General features: G+C 41.9%; 1 protein-coding gene and 1 long non-coding RNA gene across 5 annotated transcripts; one reads left to right on the top strand and one right to left on the bottom strand.

Annotated features, from left to right (window-relative positions):
* The first annotated feature begins 257 nt into the window (after positions 1-257).
* On the top strand, positions 258-24,858 carry esr1 (estrogen receptor 1). 4 transcript variants are annotated; one of them, XM_062044577.1, is made up of 10 exons: positions 258-316; positions 837-1,238; positions 1,717-1,970; positions 3,244-3,360; positions 3,693-3,865; positions 3,941-4,094; positions 5,723-5,861; positions 21,575-21,708; positions 22,226-22,409; positions 24,261-24,858. In XM_062044577.1, exons 2-10 carry the CDS (start codon positions 955-957, stop codon positions 24,508-24,510), a joined length of 1,689 nt encoding a protein of 562 aa, XP_061900561.1. In that variant the 5' UTR covers positions 258-316; positions 837-954; the 3' UTR covers positions 24,511-24,858. The 4 variants fall into 4 exon arrangements, with proteins under 4 accessions (XP_061900561.1, XP_061900560.1, XP_061900559.1 ...); XM_062044576.1 differs by lacking the exon at positions 258-316 and having other exon boundaries at positions 826-1,238; positions 1,717-1,940; XM_062044575.1 differs by lacking the exon at positions 258-316 and having other exon boundaries at positions 826-1,238.
* Positions 21,369-24,755, bottom strand: LOC133648466 (uncharacterized). Its single transcript, XR_009825875.1, has 3 exons — positions 24,349-24,755; positions 24,237-24,279; positions 21,369-22,417 (listed from the first exon to the last, which is right to left on the bottom strand). It is a non-coding gene; the product is annotated as an uncharacterized LOC133648466 (long non-coding RNA).
* Positions 24,859-25,171: the final 313 nt, after the last annotated feature.

The following is a 25,171-nucleotide window of genomic DNA, read 5'->3' as shown; positions in this document are numbered from 1 at the left end:
ATATTAGCTGATGAATACAAATATTCAGTATCTCTTTCAAAGAAGCATCTATTCCGTCATTCAGAGTGGATTGTGTAATTACTGGCTGTTGAAATGAGATTTGACCTCCTGCGTTGTTTGCTGTGTTATGGTGACCTGGCGCTCAAACGCACCGCCTACATCGATTTGACTGCATCTTTTAATTTGTTTATCTCTTTTGCTTCTTTTTTTTTCCCAACTCGCCCCTGATTCCACTCTGCCCAGTGAGTCCAGCTGGATTTGCGAGGGATAAACGAGGCAAGCACAGCGGCACAGAGGATGAATCCTGTTTGACAAGGTGAGCGGCGGCAAGTCGCCTTTTAGGCCATTTCGTTTTAAAGCTGCGATTTGCACTGTGATCTGATTTCGACTCAACTCAGGTTGAGTACGTACGTACGTCATGTCAGCTAAATGCAGCATGAATATTTCGGGAGCGGACTGTCTGTGCAAAACGAAGGTGGAGGAAGAGGAGGACACGATATAGTGGCGTGGGACAGGGCAGTGAAGTTGTACGGGAAGCACCATTTCCATTTTGTCTCGCTTTGTTTTTGTCTTCCTTGGGAGCCTTCTCTGCCTCCTACACGTAAGAGGAAAGGAGGGTGGGTGTTCCATTTAGAGCTGGGGGGTCTGCATGAGAGAAGGCTCAAGGCAGACCCAGCAAAGAGACGGGGAGAGTAGCACATCCGCACGAGACAGTTTGAGGATCCAGCTGAACAGGAGAGAGAGCGCCACTCATCCCCACTCCCCCTCCCCGCCAAGGGGAGAGCAAGTCTAAATCATGTTGCTTATCAGTGCTGTTGTGCTGTGATGTTGCTCAGGCACAGCCCGGCAAAGAGCAGGAAGCCTTGTGGACCTCCGCCGAGACCCGGGATCCGCCCAGCCGCCCCAGAGCTGGAGAGCCTGACCCCGCCGCGCCTGTCGCCCCCACTTCGTGGCATGTTCCCCGAAGAGAGCCGGGGGTCCGGAGGGGTCGCAACGGTGGACTTCCTGGAGGGGACGTATGACTATGCCACCCCGACCCCGCTCTACAGCCACCCCACTCCGGGCTACTACTCGGCGCCCCTGGACACCCAAGGACCTCCATCTGACGTCAGCCTTCAGTCGCTGGGCAGCGGGCCCACCAGTCCTCTCGTCTTTGTGCCCACCAGCCCCCGGCTCAGCCCCTTCATGCACCCCCCCAGCCATCACTACCTGGAAGCCACTTCAACTCCTGTCTACAGGTCAGTTTTATTCTTTCTTTGTCGCCTTCTAATGTTGTTTTAATGGAAAGAAGGTCAACCCCCCCCATTGGTCAGTTTTGTTTGCTGATTACACAACTTGACAGTCCATCGAAGACAACTAAAAGTTTCCTTCTGTCATCTTGTTAAAATAATACAGCGAGAGACGTACAGTGACACGTGCACTCTAATTATGTAATATGTTTATCTTCTAAAACATCCTCATTGTCACTGTAGGTTGGCTCAAGTTTACTCGGCTGTCTAATTCCACAGATTAAGCAGGAACCTTGAGCTAGGAACAAAATGTAAGAGCAACATAGCCATGTTTCCGTGTGTGCGCAATTACAATGTGGAATTAAAGTGCAGTTTATCAGCTTTTACGCTACAAATGCAGATAAAATGCGCACGCCCTTTGTCTTAATGAGTCCAAGTGGTACAGAGCGAACGAGTAAATCAGGAAGTCTCTCACCTGTCCCAGCAGGTCCAGCGAGCTGGCCGGCCAGCAGCAGGCCACCAGGGATGAGCAGTGCGGCACCAGCACGGAGTCTTACGTTGTGGGGGGGTCGGAGGCCGCCGCCGCTGGAGTGTTTGAAATGGCCAAAGAGACGCGCTTCTGTGCCGTGTGCAGCGACTACGCCTCCGGCTACCACTATGGGGTGTGGTCCTGTGAGGGATGCAAGGCCTTCTTTAAGAGGAGCATCCAAGGTAGCAACACTTTCAACAAAATGAATATTCGTAAGTCCAACTCACAGTAAAAAGAACATAGTGTATGTAATGTACAGACATTGAGCACGTTTACGACTTAACCGGATTATAGAGAGCCTTGGAGTCGGTTTTCTGGCTGACCTTTAACGCATCACACTGCTACACGAAACGATTATCTTCTGTAGTTTTGTTGCGAGCCCTCATTTATCCATTTCATTTGTCATTCCCTAAAAACCATTACATGCTTTTGGAGTCACGCAAATTCAACCAAAAGTTTGTGGTCACAGGACGTTCCTTTGGCGTGTTGGTTCCGAGAGCCAACACAAGTCTTGGGGAAAAAGCTTTCAGATTTGCTGTTCCAGGTCCTGAAATGAATTATTACAAAATAATCTGAGGCTACCTGATTGATCACTTTATGGGAATTTCTGGCCATTTTAAAGGATTGAGAAACTGGTTCTATAGGGCACAGTACTTGTTTTATTGAAACATTTTATTTTTACCTATTGCATTTTTTTATGCTAATGTTGTAAGTAGTTTGTACTTTTTACAATCGTGTGTGACTGCTTCTTGTTGAAGTTATATGTATTTATGAACCCTTTTTTTTCTGCCCTCTTGACCAGGTCACTCTTGCAAAAGAGATTATAACCTCAGAAGAGTTTTTTACCAGGTTAAATAAAGGAAAATGAAAATGGAAAAAAAATTTTGGGCAGATTGGACAATTTGTTTGTGCTTGACATCACGCTGGAATCAAAAATGAGGATGTATGAGTCACTTCTGTCATATAAAACACCTTTGTCAATAACACTAGCCATGTGTTACTATTAATAGTGGTTTACATATTGAAAGCACTTGGCTCTAGGATGGCCCAGTAACAAATTAATTGGATTAAAATGATTCATTTTTCAATAGAGAACGTGTAAAATTTGTTGATGGTGATTCTTTGACTCCAAGTATAGACACCAGCAAACAGCTACACGCCAATGCAAAACAAAACAAAAAGCAAAAACTAGAAACAGTTGTTGTAACATTTTTGTGTGTGCCTCGCTCAGTGCAGACCGCAAAGCCCCATCTCCTCTGTGAGGCTTAGTCATGTTTGTGACGCCATGCCTCGCCATATTGATGCAGCGAAACCTGTAGTCTCCATGGCGATGGCAAAGCCAAAGACGCTACCTTTTAATTCCCTCCATCGCGAGTCCATTTAAAATGGGAATGGAGTGTTCCTGGACACTAAATAACCTAAATCTGAACTGAACATCGGAGCCTCATAGTAATAGATTTTTTTCCCTCCCCTCCCCATTTTTAGGCCACAATGACTACGTGTGCCCTGCAACCAATCAGTGCACTATTGACAGGAATCGAAGGAAGAGCTGCCAAGCGTGCCGACTAAGGAAGTGTTACGAAGTGGGCATGATGAAAGGAGGTGGGCTGAAGCACCAGGAAACTAAATGCCTGACTTTGACATATTATGTCCACTCAAGAGGGGCTCTTACAGTGAAAGTCACAAATATTTGTCTAACTTTAATGCAACCTTGAAATTATTTCCTCTTAAGGAGTACAAGCGCTGATTAGCGCGCACACACATTTTTGTTTTCATACTTCTGGAACACAGAGCATCCTTAAACTATTTGCTGTGTGATTCTATGTCAAGACCATGTCAAGAAGTGTGCATGCGCCTTGAGAATGTGCATTCTCATATATGAGACACAGCCTGATGTATATTTTAAGTATTGCACTTGTACTGTCTTCTACAAGGTGTACGCAAGGACCGCGGCCGTGTTTTACGCCGTGACAAGCGGCGCACCGGCACAGCTGAGAAGACCGCCAAGGAGGGGGAGCATAGAAAAGTGTCCCCACAGGACGGGAGAAAACTGGGTAGCAGTGCTGGTGGGGGAAGATCATCAGTGACACACATCCCTTCTGACCAGGTTCATTTCAAAGACATGAACGGATTTATTGTTTACAATCGTTGTGAATATGCTAATTATGTTCTGTGTCATCAGGTGCTACTCCTGTTGCAGGGGGCCGAACCGCCGATATTGTGTTGCCGGCAGAAGCAGAGCCGACCTTACACGGAGGTCACCATGATGACCCTGCTCACCAGCATGGCTGACAAGGAGCTGGTCCACATGATCGCTTGGGCCAAGAAGCTTCCTGGTAAGGCCAATTAATAATCAGTCAAAACTATCAGCCTGATTACCAACAAGACACAATAATCAATAAAAGATACTGTTGATGTTTTTGAGTTCTTCTACTTGAAAACTACTTGGATAGAATGTCGTATGCATTGCTTGTGCATTAAAGTGCTAACTTTATTCCTACAAAAACAAAGTAAAAGCTCAGTAGTGACAGCACATGAGACCTCAGCGTACCTCACAACAGCTCAGTTCTGCAGAGAGTACTTTGTTTTTGCAAACGCTTAGTTTCTTTTTACACTTTAGAAATGGTGACATGTATCATTAAAGTTATTATCTTAACTTACTTTTACATTTGTGTGACAAACACAGTTTGACCCTGCAGCTGATCATTTCTATTTCCATTATGTCTTGCGGCCGTGGTGCCCAAAGTGCGGCCAGAAGCTCTTTGTTTGTGTGTCTTGCAAATACAGGAGACAAGTGGGAGGAAAATGTTGCGGGAAAATGAGGAAGGAGTTGAAATGTTGATACTAATAATAATAATAATAATAATGAAAATACTCCTTGGACCTGATTTACTATAGGTTTGCATGTACTAAAACATGTGCAAACATGATAGCACACACAAAGCTGATCTACTAAACGTGTGCAAAGTGGAGTGTTAAGTGAGAAGAATAAGGCGTGCAAACCATTTTGCGTCTCTGTCTTCATTGATATGCAAAATATATGCTGATCATCAAAACGCCCACAATATATAATAATTATATAATTATAATTATATATATAATATAATTATACTACTCTTTTTACGTGGTATATGGATCTTAGTAAATCAGGCCCTTTGTCACCTACATAACATACGGCTGAAATGCAAGCTGTCTTTTTCTAAATCTATAAATTAGGGTTGGTTTTAGCCGGTTTACAAACAAACACCTATCAAAATGGCCCCTGCAGCCTCCAGTGTAAAGAGTTTACAGACCCCCGTCCAATGGGAAATTAGAAGGAACCTGGAATGATGTCTGATTTCAGAGGTTGTAATCTGGATTCTGATTTGGGATGCAAAGGAAATTCACCGCTCAATTGTTAGCATTGAATCAAAAATATTTGCATAAGAGGTGTAACCAGAGATGTAAATAAACAAGCGTTATGTAAGGTTTGAATGCAATTAAAAATCAATGTCATGGCAACGCACACAGAGAAAAAGCAGAGCTATCAGAGTGCCGGTAATTGCAGTCATCACCTTTGACAGGATTGTTGGGCCATTAGGGAGGCCCCCCCACAGAGCTTACATGCACATCATCTTTTTACATGCACTCTCTCTGTGAGTAAATCCCAATTCGAGGCATTAGCAGCTAACAAGGAAGGACAGGTGAGGGCTAGTGATAAGGCTTCTATATTGCACATAATGTCGTTGAGGCAGAAAGCAACAAGTGCATGCATATTCTGTGTTCAGTGAGTAGGCAGACGCTGGTAATGTGGTTGATATGCAGCGTCACGCCTGCACCCCTCATTAATCAGCACTATTTGTGTTTGGTCTGCATGCTAAGTAACTGTTGTTGTGAGTCATCCGCATACAATGTGTCAAGTATGTGCATGCATGTGTGTGTGTGTCACCTGGAGTTGTGCTCAAAATGCTGACTTTGTGCTCAGGTTTCCTGCAGCTGTCTCTGCACGACCAGGTGCAGCTGCTGGAGAGCTCCTGGTTGGAGGTGCTGATGATCGGCCTCATCTGGAGGTCCATCCACTGTCCCGGCAAGCTCATCTTCGCTCAGGACCTCATCTTGGACAGGTAAGAGAGGGACAGTGGCCTACTTCTCTCTCTCAGCCTATTTATCTTCCTCTTACTCGCTCACACACACCTCAAGAGTGACACATCAGCATTGTAGATTTTTCCATTTCGCACCTTGGCGGCCATTGTGCCATCCCAACACGTCTTGTTATACAGTGAAAGACTAATTACGCGTACCCCACAGCGAAGAGAGGACCCCTACCTCGCCGTCATTACCGAGCCTCGCTGGCAAGCGAGACAGATGTAATCAAAGCCTCAATGCACAGAATAAAAGAAGATGAATAACGATGGATGCTAAGAGTTAAGAGGACAAGGAAATCGAGATGGAGGGAGGGATGGCTATTTCCTTCCATGGAGCCTCTCCTGTGCTCTGAGTAAACATCCCCACTTTTACCTGGAAAAAATAAGACAGGATGACGGCTGAGCGCGAGGCAAACAGACAAAGCTTTTAGCCTGCAATGTGCCTCATGGTCCCATTTGATCGCAAACGTGTATTATCGTATTATCTCAAAAACCTGGCCGCGCTGTAAGTGTCCTCCCAGATTGGACGTGATGACTAAAACGCAGCAGGTCACGGTCGATGAATTTCCTCAGCTTCAGCTCCACGACCATTGTGATACCGTCTGCCCTTCCCTCACTTGTCTACCCCGCAGGAAACTGGGCCGCGCAGAGCTTCAACCTGGGCATTTGTGGCTTTTGATTGGAATATAAATTGCCTTAGGTTGTTTAAAAAATAAAAAAAAATATATATATATATATATATATTTACAGTATATATATATATATATATATATATATATATACAGTATATCAGTGGCGTGCCGTCACTAGAGGCAGGGGAGGCGGGGCCTCACCTGCCATCATGGAAAGAAAAAAGAAAAGAAAAAGAAAACAATAATAATTAAATTGTTATATGTATCCAGTGATTATACTAAAGTTATTTTCCATTTAACTTCACCAGTTTTAGATTATTTTTATTTTTATTTTCACATTTGCCGTTCAAATACTGAGAAGAGACGATGCGGTGATCAGCAGCCAGTTGAGGCACTTTTGCCTCACCATGGATTGCGACTCGGCTAACTGCTGGACTGCTGTGCAGTGAGACCGTATTGCTATATGAATTATATTATACATTTCCATAGTTTAGTTAGCTGAGGTATATAATGTACAGTGTATTTTGTCAACAACTGTATGTGTGTAACGTATTTTTAGTGCTGAGCGATCATAAATCTGCTGCGGAGACACACTGTGTGAGGCTCGTCTCATAACCCCGCCTCCTGGTGCCAAGCACCTTCGCCGCAGAATACACTGCCCGACGGGAGCACCGCAGCCACACAACCAAAGCCCACACCCAAACCCTCCACGTGCAAGACCGAATCCACCCAAAAAAAGTCACTTAACAAGAAGCCAAAAAGTGCAAAAACAACAATGCTCGCGCTGCAGGAGCCACGAACGACCGCAGGGACACAACATTAGGTACACCTGCACTGCAGGTTCATATGTTTGTAAATCTGACTGTGATGATGCAGTCGTGCCTCACCAGACATTAACCTCACCGCACGCCACTGCAGTATATATATATAATGGGAAAAATAAAGGGGAACTGCACTTTTTGGGGAATTTTGCCTATCATTTACGACAGTGTTTTTCAACCACTGTGCCGCGGCACACTAGTGTACCGTGAGATATTGTCTGGTGTGCCGTGGGAGATTATGTAATTTCACAAATTGGGTTAAAATTATTTTTTGCAACCCAGTAATTATAATCCGGAAATGTGCCGTTGTTGAGTGTCAGTGCTGTCTAGAGCTCGGCAGAGTAACTGTGTAATACTCTTCCATATCAGTAGGTGGCAGCAGGTAGCTAATTGCTTTGTAGATGTCGGGAACATGGTTTGTCGTGATCACAATATGCAGACGACAGCGGGAGGCAGTGTGCAGGTAAAAAGGTATCTAAAGCTTAAACCAAAAATAAACAAAAGGCAAGTGCCGCTAAGAAAAGGCATTGAAGATTAGGGATGGCTATGCTAAACGAAGCTAAAACTGAACTGGCTGCAAAGTAAACAAAAACAGAATGCTGGACGACAACAAAGACTTACAGAGTGTGGAGCAGCAGACGGCGTCCACAAAGTACATCCGTACATGACATGACAATCAACAACAAAATAGGAGCGCAAGACAAGAACTAAAACACTACACACAGGAAAACACCAAAAAACTCCAAATAAGTCACGGCGTGATGTGACAGTACACCTACTTTGAGACAAGAGCTATAGTGATGCATGCTTGGTTATGGTTTGAATTCATATCAAACAATTGTGAGAACAACTTTTTATTGTCAATATCGGCTGCTGAGTTTAATTGTTTAATGTTTTCTGATGGTGGTGTGCCTCGAGATTTTTTCAATGAAAAAAATGTGCTTTGCCTCAGAAAACGTTGAAAAACACGGATTTACAATCCTTATGAAAGACAAGCGCACAAATGTTTTTCTTTTTTTATGCATTCTAACAAGTCAGTGAATGCTATCAAAAGTGGGGGTGGAACCAAGCGTTTTTTCGTGTCGTGTTCGCCATTACCGGGTCTAAATTGGCTGTCAAAGTAGGGCGGCATGGCGTGGTGGGTAGAGCAGCCGTGCCAGAAACTTGAGGGTTGCAGGTTCGCTCCCTGCCTCTTGCCATCTAAATCACTGCTGGTGTGTCCTTGGGCAGGACACTTCACCCTTGCCCCCAGTGACACTCACACTGGTAAATGAATGTTTGGTGGTGGTTGGAGGGGCCGTAGGCGCAAACTGGCAGCCACGCTTCTGTCAGTCTATCCCAGGGCAGCTCTGGCTACAAATGTAGCTTACCACCACCGAGTGTGAATGTGGAGTGAATGAATGATGGTTTTCTCAGTTCTCTGTGCAGTGTCTAGAGAAGCGCTGTATAAATATAATCCATTATTATTATTATTAAATGAATGCAATCAAAAGTGGGGGTGGAACCAAGCGTTTTTTTGTGTCGTTTTTGCCAATACCGGGTCTAAATTGGCTGTCAGAGTGTACCAACTTTTCAGTTTGTGTCCACATCATTTTACTATCAAGTTGAGAGACATGATTTATAATCTAGAATTAACTTTCACAGGCTCAAAAGCTAGAAAGCAGCTCACCAGCTAATGACATCAATATAGCAGTATAGGGAAGTTGCCTCTCTCTGATTAATGTGTCGCTAAAGTTCGGTCCGTAACATTAGTGCTTATAATAACAATATCCCTGATACTTGGTTAATATTCAGGTCACAAAATGTAAATGGACTATTTGGATGGTTATTGTGTGTTATGGTCGGAATAGACACAATGACATCAAGGTTACCATTGACGCCATTGTAAGCAGACTTTTATTTAGTTAGAATGCATTAAAAAAACAGATTGTGAATTATATGCAAGATTACTTTTATTGGAATTTTGCTTATCATTCACAATCATTATGAAAGACATGACAATTTATGTATTTTTAAAAAAAAAAGCATTCTAAATCATAAATAAATGTAAAAGGGGACGGGACGGCGTGGCTGGGTTGGGGGAGCGGCCGTGCAAGACACTTCACCCATGCTCCTGATGGGTCGTGGTTAGGGCCTTGCATCAGTGTGTGAATGGGTGAATGTGGAAATAGTGTCAAAGTGCTTTGAGTACCTTGAAGGTAGAAAAGTGTTATACAAGTATAACCTATTTACCATTTAAAATAAAAGTCTGCTTACAGCGGAGCCAACAGGAGGTCCTCTGTTCCGCCCATAAAACCCAATAAATAACCATCCAAAAAGCGCCAACAATACTCCACTTACATTTTGCGACTTGAATATTAACCAAGTATTAGTGATCAGTGTTGGGACTAACACGTTACTAAGTAACACGTTACTGTAACGCCGTTAGTTTCGGCGGTAACTAGTAATCTAACGCGTTATTTTTTTATATACAGTAACTCAGTTACCGTTACTGCATGATGCGTTACTGCGTTATTTTACGTTATTTTTATGTAGTATCGGCTAGAAACTGAAGATCTGAGTGTGTTTTATTGGAGCGCTCCGGTGGAAATGAAGAGGCGTGCTTTCCCCACCCACAGAAAGCACGCCTCCCCTCCAGAGCCGTACTTCGGGTCTAACAACCTTCACTTTACCCGGAAGAGGGTCTTTACAGCTGAGGGTGAATGACGAGCCCGGCGGTTTGTTGCAACTTTGTGACTTTATTGCACGCAGCCATCCAGCAAGCTAGAGCACCTACACGCACTCACTGTCGCCGCTCCCTCACCTCTCTCGCCCACTCTAGGGATGTGCGTATCGATCCTGTGGTATCGATATATCGATACTCACACGCTACTCATTTGGCATCACTTTTCTGAAAAAAGTATCGATATAAACCAAAAAACGGCGTGTGGGGGGTGCAAGCATCACTTTCAGATGTTTTTGATGACTTACTTAACTTACTATGTGCTGGGACACCCCTGTACCTGGCAGAGTATAGAGCTGGCCCAGTCACGTGATAGGAGACAGCGAATGAGCGTCGTCCACGTGCAACACACACACAGCCAGCCGACTGTAGCGATGCAGCCAGGCATATCCAGTGTCAGGCATTGTTTATTTTATTTTTTTACTGAATATTTTTGTTTAAATGATTATCCTAAATTCAAAGAATTTCCACACAGGGGAATTTACTGTTAGTTGAAAATTGCTTGAGTATTTAAAACAAGATAAGAAAGAGATACAATTTGGAGATTCTTCATCTTTGCATTACAGTTTTATTTTTTTCCAAGAAAATCTTGAAATATATGATTGAATGTGATTTTGGTTTTAATCTGTAACATGATTTCTTACATTTCGAAAACATTAGCCTATTTCATATTTCATTAATTGCTAATTATATCACAAACTTTAAAAAATAACTGCAGCTTCTTGCGATTCGGATTTGACAGTTAATTGGAAAGCCCTAATATCTAATTATTATTATATATAATATATAATTATTATTATATATAATATTTAATTTATTTTTCATATTTATTTTATTTATTTTAATTTTACTTTTATTATATATTGACCATAATACATGTGGTATAAATGGTCTGTATTTGTCTTGTGATTTGTCTTAAATAATAATAGTAATAATATTTTTGACTGACTTAAATTGCCAATAAGAAATTAATGGTATCGGTATCGGTATCGATGAAAATGCAAGAAAAAGTATCGGTATCGTATCGAATCCTAAAAGTGTGGTATCGCCCATCCCTAGCCCACTCACTCACTGACGTCACTCACCTCTCATGCTGTCATATCTTAAAGGGCCACACACACACACACACACACACACGTACGCTACTCTCATAACAACTAACAAGACATCATGGCGAAGCCAGAAGTCGAGTTTTTTAACATGGAGACATTCTCAATACTTTTTTTTTGTCGAGCACAAAGAAAATAACATTTTAGTTAAATGTAAGTTGTGTCTTGGATTAAAGATCCTATCTACTTAGAGTTAAAGTTAAAGTGCCATTATGTTGCAGCTATTTAAAAGAGTTTTGTAAATTTTTTCTGGCCTGAAATAAATTGGCCCTTTGAAACATATCTTTGTCTTTGTGTGTTGTATGTAGACCACATTGCTTTCTGAGTTCAGTGATGTAAATGCATGTCAAGTTGATCAACAGATTGTATTATTCTCCAGTGCAATAACAGTACTGAAATGAAGGCTAAAAGGGCATTAATGGGAGCCTTAAAAAAAAGGGGAAAAAAAGAAGTAACTAAATAGTTACTTTTCACAGTAACGCATTACTTTTTGGTGTAAGTAACTGAGTTAGTAACTGAGTTTCTTTTGAAATAAAGTAACTATTAATTGTAACTAGTTACTGGTTTTCAGTAACTAACCCAACACTGTTAGTGATATTGTTATTATAAATGCTAACGCAGGCAAACTATTTATAGCGGCTCCGTGATCACAAGCTTGGGTGCCTATTTTTACATCAAGTGGTCAGCTGTTTCTTCGCTTCCTTGCTTGTGGAAGTATATTGTAGATCATAAATCATGTCGCTCTCCTGGATAGTAGAAGGATGAAGACATACCCCGACAAGTTGGTACACTTTGACAGCCAATTTAGACCTGGGAATGGTGAGAACGACACAAAAAGATGCTTGGTTACACCACCCGATTCTTCGTGAGGATTTTGTCATTCTTCATCTAAGTGGGAATATAACAAGATTCTGTCAGTCAGCATCGTAATGACAGCAGACATTGTACACTAAGTGATGTTTTATTATGTTTGTTGGCTCTCATCAAGTTTACAGTCAGTAATAATCAGTGATGTTCGTTCTTAAAAAAACAGAACTTTGTGATGGGTTTTATAAATTAATGCACCGAGAATGCTTAAAATGAGCAAAATACGTAAATATAAAATATAACTATAAATGTGCCCTTTACTAAATTACATACATACTTACATCATGTATATAAAACCTTAATGGAGGTGTTTGGATGTTTTTTAAGAGCTTTATTGGCAGAATAGAGCGACTACCAAAGGCTCCATTATAGGCGGACTTTTGATTGCATTTATTTAATATTTAGAATGCAATTAAAAAACAACAACATCTGTCTTCATGTCTTTCATAATGATTGTGAACGATAGGAAAAATTCCCCCAAAAAGTGAATTTCCCCTTTAACAATCAATTGATCATGTTTTCTGAGATAGGCTACAGCACCTCCGCGACCCCGAACGGGACAAGCGGTAGAAAATGGATGGATGATCATGTTTTGTGAAGTGTGGCTCTTTCAGTGTAAGTTTGTATGACAAAACATTATTACTCTAAATGCTCCAAATAACGATTTAATTTCCCGCACAGCCAATTATGGTCACCGGGTGTTTTGTCTGCAAAAGCAAATAACTGTTAAGACTGTAATTACCATCCAAAACATTCACAGCTGTAGCTCCATTTACATTTTGTGATTGTAGTATAGTTGGCAGTAGTAGTACTGGCCACTTGATGACACCATGGCTGGATAGTACAGTATGGACCTGATCTACTAAGGCACAGGTGTCAAACTCAAGGCCCAGGGGCCACATCTGGCCCGCAAGATACTGGAAATAATTAGATACTTCATCTTTTTAAATGTATTTCAATTTTGACAGAGCAAATTTTACTGCACGTAGCTGCAGTTCTCCTTAACTGAATAATATTTAAGTATTTGATGCAGCAAGCCATTACTTTTTTTGTGGTCATTGTAACCCTTGTTGAAATCAACTCTACAGTAGGTGAACTTTAATATCAGCTTGTCACCAAAGCAAGTTTTCCATCAGTTTGTTGGTAAACAATAATAATGAAGTGAAGGGATGATTGTATAATACAAAGAGGCAATACTCTTGCCTATCCCAGCAGCACTTGGGCGGAAGGCACCCAGGACAAGTCGCCACCTTGTCGCAGGGCCAACACGGATATACAGACAACATTCACACTCACAGTCACACACTAGGGCCAATTTAGTGTGTCCATCAACCTATCCCCTCCCGGAGCGCTAAAAATAGACGGTGTTGTGCAGATCACACTTTTATATCGCCCAAAAAGGCCCAAAAAAGGTGTTTTACATTATAATAAAACATAACGAACAGCACAAGTTGGACCAGTCATGTCATGAATATGGATTTTCTTCATGGGCACAGTTGGTATAGACCATGCAACAATCTTATTTAAATAGGGTGGTATGCATCACTTTTGCACTTATCAATTGTACATGCAGTCTTAGTAGATCACACACAACACGGCCACTAATAGTACACACAATTTTATAGTTTGCACTTGCTATTTAGCACTTGTTATTTGGATCTTACTAGACCTAAAGTATATGTCTTCTTTTCTATTATGTCTACTTCTTCTGCCCTCACTGTGCGTTCATATACACAGCGATGCAGCGAGCTAAACACTCTTCCACAAACCACCATAGACAAGAGTTGGCTATAGGCACTTTAGTAGAAGCCGTGTAAAACTGTAAAGCAATACAAACATACTCTTTGTTACATGTTTACAAACAAAGAAAAGCTCCATTGACATTAGACATGAGTTTCACAAACAGGTACAAAACTAAACATTCCCTAGTCAAATACCGTAGTTTTCAGACCATAGGGCGCATTGCCAATGAGCGGGTCTGTTCATGTCTATTATCATACAAAAGGCGCACTGGATTATAAGGCGCATTAAAGGGGTAATATTATGACTTTTTTCTACATTTAAAACACTTCCGTTGGTCTACATAACATGTAATGGTGTTTCTCTGGTCAAAATGTTGCATTGATTATGTTTTACAGACCATCTTCATGCTGCTTTTTGATTGACTCTTAAGGATGCAGCGTTTTGTGGGTGGGTCTTATTTACGTGGCTCCACTTTGACAGCGTCTTCTCCCCGTTGTATTTGTTGTATCGGTGTAGCGTGTAAGGATGGGAGTCGAAAGAGGAGTGTCAAACGAATGAGCTAATTGTTTTAATGACAATCAAACTTTGATTAAACTAACAACGGAGCAGTATCTCATCATCCGTGGATCACTAGTGCAACAACAACAACACCGGAAATGTGTCCCGTGAAAAACCATCCGACTGTAATTCTCTAAAAATAACTAAAGTTCCGTAGGTGAATGATGTAAACGCACTATACCAGTAGTTTTTAGCGCTTCCATATCAAACTACTGACGGATATAATTGAAAACTGTAAAAAGAAGCTTCCCGGTTGCAGCCATAAACTTAAAACCAGACTCACCAACATCAGCATCAAGGAGGGTGACTCCCTCAATACAGACAAAATAGACGTAGCAAGCAGACTTAACGCCTTTTTCACCAGCATAGCCGCAACCCTTGTCAACAAGCTGTCCCACCACTCTGGTCGCTTTGGTGTAGAACACATTAAAGCCTTCTACAGAAAGCTAGGAGTATCCAACAATGGTTTCAAATTAGAAATGGTCACAGCTGATGAGGTGCTTAAAAAATTGAGCGCGCTCCACCCAAACAAGGCCACCGGCCTTGATAATATTCCCTCCAGATTCCTCAAGGACTCTGCCTCCATCATTTCCCCAATCATCACGCACATAATAAACCTCTCAATTTCACAAGGCCAAGTACCAAAAGATTTTAAGATAGCAAGAGTAACTCCCCTCTTTAAAAAAGGAAGCAAATTGGAACCTGGCAACTACCGACCTGTTTCTATTCTCAGTTCCATTCCCTTCTTTAAAAAAGGAAGAAAATTGGAACCTGGCAACTACCGACCTGTTTCTATTCTCAGTTCCATTTCGAAAGTAATGGAAAAAATTGTTTATGAACAGGTCGATAGTTACCTTGCCACTAATAAACTCATGTACAAATTCCAATCCGGCTTCTGAACTAACCACTCCACTGACACATGCCTTCTCTATCTGACCGACCACATCAAACATGAGGTGGACGCGGGCAAATACTGCGGCATGGTCATGCTGGACCTTCAAAAGGCCTTTGACACCGTTAACCACGCTATACTGTTGGATAAGCTCAAAGCAATCGGATTTAACAAAACCTCATCGAGCTGGATGCAATCTTACTTGGAGGGGAGGGAACAGGTGGTAGAGGTGAACGGCACCGTGCCGCCCCCCTTCTCAGTAAGCTGTGGAGTCCCCAAGGCAGTATATTAGGGCCTTTACTGTTCCTAATATACATAAACGACTTGTCATCGGCATGCGACTGCGAATTGTTCTTGTTTGCGGATGACTCGGCCTTGCTGGTATCCGGCAAGGACAAGTCACAGGTGGAGAAAATCCTCAGTGCTGAACTCTGTAGAACTTGCACCTGGCTGACAACAAGCTATCCATCCACTTGGGTAAAACAGAATCCATCCTGTTTGGGTCCCACATCAACCTTAAGAAAGTCAATGACTTCACTATAAAAGTGGGTGACATTGTTATCACCAGGAAAGATGAGGTCACCTACCTAGGTTCCATTCTAGAGGCTAATCTTTCCTGTGATAAAATGGCAACCAAGGTAATCAAAAAGGTCAACCAACGAACGAGATTTCTCTATAGAATCTCCTCTCTGGTCAACAAAAGCACCATGAGGATTCTGGCGGGAACTCTCGTTCAACCCTTTTTCGATTACGCATGCACCTCCTGGTACCCCAGCACCTCCAAAACCCTCAAATCTAAACTCCAAACATCCCAGAACAAGCTAGTCAGATTACTTCTAGACCTCCACCCCTGATCACACCTCACTCCTACCCACTTCTCCAAAGTGGGCTGGCTCAGGGTGGAGGACAGAGTAAAACAACTTGCACTGAGCCTAGTCTATAAAATCCGCTACACCTCCCTGATACCGAAGTACATGTCAAACTACTTCCTTAACGTAAATGACCGCCATAACCACAACACCAGGGGGAGCTCCACTAACCACGTTAAACCCAGATCCCGATCTAACAAAGGTCTTAACTCATTCTCTTTCTATGCCACATCAATGTGGAATGCGCTCCCAACAGGTATAAAAGAAAGGGCATCTCTATCCTCCTTCAAAACCGCAATAAAAGTACACCTCCAGGCAGCTACAACCCTAAACTAACACCCTCCCCGGATTGTTAATAATCAAATGTAAACAATCAAATGCAGATACTTTTTCTTATGCCTTCTGGTCTCTCTCTCTCTCTCTCTCTCTCTCTCTCTCTCTCTGTCTCTCTCTCTATGTCCACTACTTGCTGTAGATACAGTATCCTACCAAGTCAGACCTACACTGTTCCAATATCCATTTCTCTGTTCTCAATTGTTGATGACTGATGATAACAACCATACCCCCCTCCCCACACACACACACACCCCGGATTGTAAATAATGTAAATAATTCAATGTGATTATCTTGTGTGATGACTGTATTATGATGATAGTATATAGCTGATAGTATATATCTGTATCATGAATCGATTTAAAGGCCTACTGAAATGAAATTTTCTTATTAAAACGGGGATAGCAGATCCATTCTATATGTCATACCTGATCATTTCGCGATATTGCCATATTTTTGCTGAAAGGACTTAGTAGAGAACATCGACGATAAAGTTTTGGTCGCTGATAAAAAAGCCTTGCCTGTACCGGAAGTAGCGTGACGTCACAGGTTGAAAGGCTCCTCGCATTTGCACATTGTTTACACCAGCAGCGAGAGCGATTCGGACCGAGAAAGCGACGATTACCCCATTAATTTGAGCCAGGATGAAAGATTCGTGGATGAGAAACGTGAGAGTGAAGGATTAGAGTGCAGTGCAGGACGTATCTTATTTCGCTCTGACCGTAATTTAGGTACAAGCTGGCTCATTGGATTCCACACTCTCTCCTTTTGCTATTGTGGATCACGGATTTGTATTTTAAACCACCTCGGATACTATATCTTCTTGAAAATGAGAGTCGAGAATGCGAAATGGACATTCACAGTGACTTTTATCTTCACGACAATACATCGGCGAAGCACTTTAGCTATGGAGCTAACGTGATAGCATCGTGCTTAAATGCAGATAGAAACACAATAAATAAGCCCCTGACTGGAAGGATAGACTGAAGATCAACAATACTACCAAACTCTGGACCTGTAACCACACGGTTAATGATGTCCAGCCTGGCGAAGTCTAGCAATGCTGTTGCTAACGACGCCATTGAAGCTAATTTAGCTACGGGACCTCGACAGAGCTATGCTAAAAACATTAGCCATGTCTGTAACTTCCTCGTTCTTCTGCTTCGTCTCCTTGTGTGCGCAGTTGTGCACTCTACTCTCTAAAAGCCGTAGATGTTAGGACGTCATTGGGCAGGCAAGCTGTTTATATTGTGGGAAAGCGGACGTGAGAACAGGCTGTCCCCACTCAGGTCCGCATTGAGCTGGAGGGGGCGTGGCCTCCAGCTCCGGCTGAATACCGGGAGTATGTCGGGAGAAAATTTCTGCCGGGAGGTTATCGGGAGAGGCGCTGAATACCGGTAGTCTCCCGGTAAAACCGGGAGGGTGGGCAAGTATGAGTTAACCCGGCCGTATTGGCATGTGTTGCAATGTTAAGATTTCATCATTGATATATAAACTATCAGACTGCGTGGTCTGTAGTAGTGGCTTTCAGTAGGCCTTTAAGTGGACCCCTACTTAAACAAGTTGAGAAACTTATCCGGGTGTTACCATTTAGTGGTCACTTGTATGCAGGGGTGCCGCTAGGGATTTTGGGCCCCATGAAAAGAATCTTTACAGGGCCCCCTGTATTATAATTTCATCATCATTAGGGGCCTCTCTAGGCCCCCCTCCATCATGGGCCCCTAGAATCCGTCTCCTTTACCCCCCCTTTTCGGTGCCCCTGCTTGTATGTGTATGTACTTCATTGTGGAACCTACTAATAAAAGTCTCAATCAATCAATCAATCGACTACGGCATCAGCGCGGACCTGCAGTCCCTAATTTTCGGGACTGCAGGTCCCAAATACACTTCAGCAGGAACCAATAGGTAAGAAAAGTTGGTTTTGCATAATATTGCGAAACAAAACACCAGTTGATGTCTCCTAATTGGTGTAATGTTGTGGTCTTTATAAAGTTTTGGGCTTGCTTGCTAACGTCATCTTGCAGTGCACACGTATCTCTTATGTGTGACTGCCATCTACTGGTCACACTTATCATTACACCATGTAGCAAATAAAATTCCTTCAAGGTCAATAAGCACAATCTGAATTAATCCGTACATTAGGCGCACCTGGTTATAAGGTGCAGTCGATTTTTTAGAAAATTAAAGGATTTTTAGTGCGCCTTATAGTCCGAAAAATACAGTCGGCTTAAGAACACTAAAATGTTTTACATACCTAATATATACACTAATATATTGATGAGCAAACCAAAAAGGATGGAGGAAGATTGAATTTAGCTGCCTTCACCATGCACTGCAGTCATCAAAATGGACGCTTAAATGTTTACAACTGTATTTGTCAACTAGGGACAATTAACATGACTCCTAGAGGGTGCTAATAACGACAAATTACAAACCCCACTGAAATGTGTCACACTGTCAGTCTAGGTGAGTTGACACAAGTAGGAGAGGCAGAATACTCCTATATTGGATTAAACAAGTGTAAAAGATTGTGTGGTGTTATTTGTGCAGAGGGATATTAACTGTATTTAGGACGTAAACAGCTTATTAAAATATATTTATAATTAAATACATTTACCACAGTCAGGCCCAGAAGCAACTTACCATAATAGGCAAGCCATTACTGTAGCTGCATTTGAAGTAGGATTGGAGTCTTTTCTAGCTCTATATGCGCTTGAAAACGTTGCTAAACGTGTGAAAGTCATGCGTGTTACAGTTGTAGTACTGTTGTTTACAAGTAAGGAACTCATCAGCTATATTAATGCTGACAGAGCAATTTGAACCTTACTTCTTTTCCAACATTTCTGCTGCTGCTGTGCTGTGGAATATACTTTTAAGTAAGTAAATAAATTGTATTTATAAAGCGCTTTTCACAGATAAAATCAAAAAGCGCTGTACAAAACATAGGTGAAGTAAAACAACAGGTGCAACATCATAAAAATGATAAAAAGTGGATTAAAATTGATAGTTAAAAGGTGCATTAACTAAAAGCTTTACTAAAAATAGAAGTTTTCAAATGTTTCTTAAAAGTGTCAACGGAGCGACTGGTGCAAATTGTTCCAGAGTCTGGTATATAGCCTGGAATGCCAGGTCTCCCCGGGTTTTAAAATGATTTTTTGGAATCTATAGAAGACTCTGGCCTGAAGACTCTGAAGAGTAGGGGAATAACAAGTCAGTGATGTACTGAGGAGCCCCACCATGCAACGCACGGAAATCCTGGACTAAAATCTTAAACTCAATGCGGAATTTGACTGGAAGCCAATGAAGACTGGATAAAATGGGGGTGATATGGGCTGTTCTGGGTGCACCGGTCAAAAGTCCGGCAGCTACATTTTGTACCGTCTGAAGTCTCTTTAGCATTGACTTGTTAAAACGAGTAAAGAACGAATTGCAATAGTCAATACGAGATGAAATGAACACTCTTGACAGCAAATTTCTCACTTTAGACATATTTCTGAAGTAATAAAAACAGTTTTTGGTCAGTTGACGGCAGTGACACTCCAAAGACATGGACTGGTCAAACACAACCCCAAGGTTTCTGAGGCTGCTTTTAACAGATGCACCCAGAGCACCAAGGGAGTTCTTGATCAGGGGGATATTTTTATCGGGAGCAATTATCAGAGTTTCCGTTTTGTTAGAAATTATCTGGAGGAAATTTGAGGACAACCAGTTTTTTTTACAGAATTCGCATTCCAAGAACTCAGATAAAAAGTGAAACTATGAATCATTGAAGGAGCATAACAGTTCAATATCATCTGCATAGAAATGATAAGAAACATTTCACACTACAGATTAACCTCCCAAGCGCCATCATGGCAAAGTTGGGAGAGTGGCCGTGCCAGCAATCTGAGGGTTACTGGTTCAATCCCCACCAGACCTAGTCACGTCTGTTGTGTCCTTGAGCAAGACACTTCACCCTTGCTCCTGATGGGCCTGGTTAGCGCCGTGCATGGCAGCTCCCGCCGTCAGTGTGTGAATGTGTGTGTGAATGTGGAAAATAGTGCCAAAGCGCTTTGAGTTCCTTAAAAAAGGTAGAAAAGCGCTATACAAGTACGACCCATTTACCATTTTACCATTTACCATCAGATACAACAAAAATAAAACAGGCCCCAGAACAGAACCCTGGGCAACACCACATGACAGGTTGGACACAATGGACATTACATTATTAAAAGCAAAATTAAAAGTTATTCCATTTATACAAGAAGTAAACCACTGGAGAACAGCACCAGAATCGGTAGGTTGTGAGTTCAAACCCCGGCCGGGTCATACCAAAGACTATAAAAATGGGACCCATTACCTCCCTGCTTGGCACTCAGCATCAAGGGTTAGAATTGGGGCTTAAATCACCAAAAATTATTCCCGGGCGCGGCTACGCTGCTGCCCACTGCTCCCCTCACCTCCCAGTGGGTGATCAAGGGGATGGGTCAAATGCAGAGGACAAATTTCACCACACCTAGTGTGTGTGTGACAATCATTGGTACTTTAACTTTAACTTGAACTTAAAACCCCATCTCAGATTTGAGGCAATCTATCAGTATACTGTGATCCACAGTATCAAAAGCAATGTCAAATCGAGTAAAACCAAAACTGTGTAGCGATCAGAGTCAGCGGCTATCATCACGTCACTGGAAACATTTAAAAGAGCAGTTTCGGTGGAGTGAAATAACCTAAAGTCAGATTGGTATTTATCATAAAAATCATGCTGTTCCAAAAATGAGGTTAGCTGCTTAGCTACCACCAGTAATTCATAGGCTCCACCGGATCAAGATTAGATTATTTAAGAATGGGATTCACCACAGCATGTTTAAAAAAGCTGGGGATCGTGCCAGACTGAAGTGAAAGGTTTATCAATTTTACCACCCAAGGACCAACATCAAAAACATTTAAGAACAGTGGAGTAGGAACAATGTCCACAGGGCTCGATGTGGGTTTTATCTTGCCCACTAAAAGCTGAACATCCTGTAGGCTGACAGGAGTAAAGGAAGACCATGATGAGCACACAGGGGCTGGTGTAGTGCACAAACTATCCAAGGGAGGACTAGTATATGACAGTTGACAAAATAGTGCAAATGGCTTGTTACTCTTATGTTTGTGTGATGTGCAGGGCCGAAGGAGATTGTGTTGAAGGCATGGCTGAGATCTTTGACATGCTGCTGGCCACTGCCTCGCGTTTCCGCATGCTCAGACTCAAGCCTGAGGAGTTTGTCTGCCTCAAAGCAATCGTCTTGCTCAACTCTGGTAAGGCGACATTTTATTTGTTTATTTTTTATGGTTGTTGCCCAAAGGTGCCCAGTGGTGCGTCTCTCAATACATTAGAATATCTTACAAAGTTCATTCATTTTAAAAGTTTGATTCGAAAACAATTGAAAGTCCTTCATTCTGTAGGGTCATGTATTTATTTTGCATGGCGGTCTTTACTTATCGAGATGCACCTGTACGCGTCTCTACCGAGACGTTGCGCTGAACATGATGTCCTGGCAAGGCACGTACCACTGATGAGGCCAATAAGCACTGCCATGGCAACGAGACGGCACACACAGGGCCGAGCAGGTCCCACAGATGAAGCTATTCCACGGAGCGGCAAAGTGAAAATACCAGATTGATGACTGCGACGACTCAGCTGCTGTGCCCCAAAACCCAGTGATTGCTGCGTGGGCACTCGCCATTCAACCTCCGCCCCAAAACTTTTATTCATGTTTGTCTTTCAATCGAGCTCTTCCGTGCTGCTTCCAAAAACGTCTCTCTTTCTCTATAGGCGCGTTTGCGTTCTGCACGGGTACGATGGAGCCGCTCCACGACAGCGTGGCTGTGCAAGGCATGCTGGACACTATCACCGACGCCCTCATACATCACATCAGCCAATCAGGGTGCTCCGTGCAGCAGAAGGCCAGGCGCCAGGCCCAGCTGCTCCTCTTACTGTCTCACATCAGGCACATGAGGTGAAACCCTACACGGAGAAAACATTATACCGCATTGGCCCTAGAGCAGGGGTGTCAAACTCATTTTAGATCGGGGTGCACATGGAGAAAAATCTACTCCCAAGTGGGCCGGACTGGTAAAATCACGGCACGATAACTTAAAAATAAAGACAACTTCAGATTGTTTTCTTTGTTTAAAAATACAACACGCACATTCTGAAATTGTACAAATCAGGGGTGTCAAACGTATGGCCCGAGGGCCGGATCAGGCCTGCGAAATACATCATCGAGGAAAATGATCAAACTACATGAATAACATAATGTAATTTGATTTTGATATAATTTTTTTTATCTTGATAGTTTGAAAATTAACACCAATGTGTTGACTGATGAACATTATCCCATACTTTGTTCCGGAAATTTAAATAACGACAAATAAAGTATATATACTATTCAGTGTTTCCCATAAACTGCCAAGATACCTGTGGCGGTGGGGGCGTGGCCGTGGGCGTGGTCACATGACATCATCGAGTAATTTGCATAATGTACTACAATGATATGATTTTCTCTAAAAAGGCTCAACAAATGTATACTTACTAATTAATAATAACAGTTTTGTTTTAAACGTCCATCCATCCATCCATTTTACAATATAATTACAACACTTTATGTACATATTTATATACAGATTTGAACAATAAGTTATTCACTGAAATATATTTATTAATTGTGGTTCTTACAAAAAATATATCTTATAAAATATTAAAGCTAAAATGTCTCTTAAAGCTCTGCCCCTTTAATTAGTGCATACTAAATAATTTAACTTTAGCCTACTACTACAACCATATTATTTACCAGCAACATAAAGTGAAACAGAGGCAGAGGTGTCCTGCCACAGTCAGTAACAAATAAACAGAAAACAGTAGTGGTCAAATACAAATAAGGGAACAAGAGAAGTATCCTACACTTCTCTTTTGTAAAGTAAATCTGAACAGCCTATATGGGCATCTACATCAACTATATGATTTTCCTGAGAAGCTGGACAGGACAAAAAAAAATAAAAAAAATGTTTTTGAATTTATTTGTGGCGGACGTAATTCTTTCGTGGCGGGCCGCCACAAATAAATGAATGTGTGGGAAACACTGCTATTAACCGCAACAGGTAATTGTAAAACAACCCCAACAACATTATGATTTGTACAGTTTAAGAATGTGCGTGTTCTATTTTTTTAAACAAAGAAAACAATCTGAAGTTGTCTTTATTTTTAAGTTATCGTGCTGTCATTTTACCTGTCTGGCCCACTTGGGAGTACATTTTTCTCCATGTAGCCCCCAATCTGAAATGACTTTGACACCCCTGGTACAAATCATAATGTTGTTGTTTTTTTTTTACAATTACCTGTAACGGTTAATAGTATATATACTTTATTTGTCCTTATTTATATTTTCTGAACAAATTATGTGATAATGTTCATCAGTCAACTCATTGGTGTTAATTTTCAATCCATCAAGATAAAAAATATATTTATCAAAATCAAATTACAGGATGTTATTTATGTACTTTGATTATTTTCCTCGACTGATGTACTAACATCATGTGGTTTAATGTGTACATACAGTATGTAGCATCATCTACAAAGATACAAAGAATTGCTATTACGACATCTAGTGGACACATTTAGAACAGCAGTTTCTTTCATTCCAAAATTACAGGTTAATTTTTACACTTTGCAAACTCATCCCGCGGGCCGGATAAAACCTGTTCGAGGGCTTGATCCGGCCCTCGGGTCGTACGTTTGACCCCCCTGCCCTAGATGAACAGTGTGGTGCTACGAGCGAGGTACTGACCTTAACATTACCTGTGCATTGCAGTAACAAAGGCATGGAGCACCTGTACAGCATGAAGTGTAAGAACAAAGTGCCACTTTACGACTTGCTGCTGGAGATGCTGGACGCTCACCGCCTGCACCGTCCGGTCGAAGTGCCTCCCGGTGGAAGCGGCAGCGATGGCCCCTCTCTCAGTTCCGGAGGCAGTAGCCAAGAAAGCCTCAGCAGAGCCCCTCCATGTCCAGGCGTCCTGCAATTCGGAGGGTCCCGCTCCGACTGCGCTGACATCTTATGAGATGGAGCTTAAACGGAACAAAATATCAGCATGGAGTGGAGGTGATTTCATGATTGAGATGATTTATCCTTTTCTGTGGTTTGTTCCGGCACAAATCATCACTTTTGACATCGCAAGTGCCAGCTTACATCACATTGTAGCCAACTGTGAGCTACTTTCATTCCAATTAATGAGCAGCTATTCTTAATTTTCCCATTCAACCAAAGTGCACTTCCTCTTTAAGGGGCTATTGGGCATTACTTTCATCTTTTTGCAAAATGTGATTCAACGTGTAATTTATTTTAGATTTCAACTGCCAGCTGAGATCAATATGTCTGATGTTGTGCTTTTGTCATGTTTGGAAACAATATGAACTGATAAGTCAAATGTTTGTCTTTCTGTCCGCTGTGTTGGTGATGAATTAAAAGAAAGTACAGCGTCTAATCCAGTGGTTCTTAACCTTGTTGGAGGTACCGAACCCCACCAGTTTCATATGCGCATTCACAGAACCCTTCTTTAGTGAAAAATAAAATGGTTTTTTTTTTCAAAGTCAAGACAAAGTTACCGGTATATGTTTTTGGTAACACTTTGTTATGGGGAACATATTCTAAGTAACAAAGACTTAATTTAGAGTTATTTGGACACTAGGGGAACATATTCTAAGTAATAAAGACTTAATTTA

Source organism: Entelurus aequoreus, linkage group LG04 (genome assembly GCF_033978785.1).
Source record: "Entelurus aequoreus isolate RoL-2023_Sb linkage group LG04, RoL_Eaeq_v1.1, whole genome shotgun sequence".
Lineage (NCBI taxonomy): Eukaryota > Metazoa > Chordata > Actinopteri > Syngnathiformes > Syngnathidae > Entelurus > Entelurus aequoreus.
This window is presented reverse-complemented; position numbering and strand designations above follow the sequence as displayed.

Coding starts and splice junctions, on each gene's coding strand:
- esr1 (XM_062044574.1), top strand. CDS start 826: ATGTTGCTCAGGCACAGCCCGGCAAAGAGCAGGAAGCCTTGTGGACCT. Junction 1,941..3,243: donor CTTTAAGAGGAGCATCCAAG/GTAGCAACACTT, acceptor CCCCATTTTTAG/GCCACAATGACTACGTGTGC. Junction 4,095..5,722: donor TTGGGCCAAGAAGCTTCCTG/GTAAGGCCAATT, acceptor CTTTGTGCTCAG/GTTTCCTGCAGCTGTCTCTG.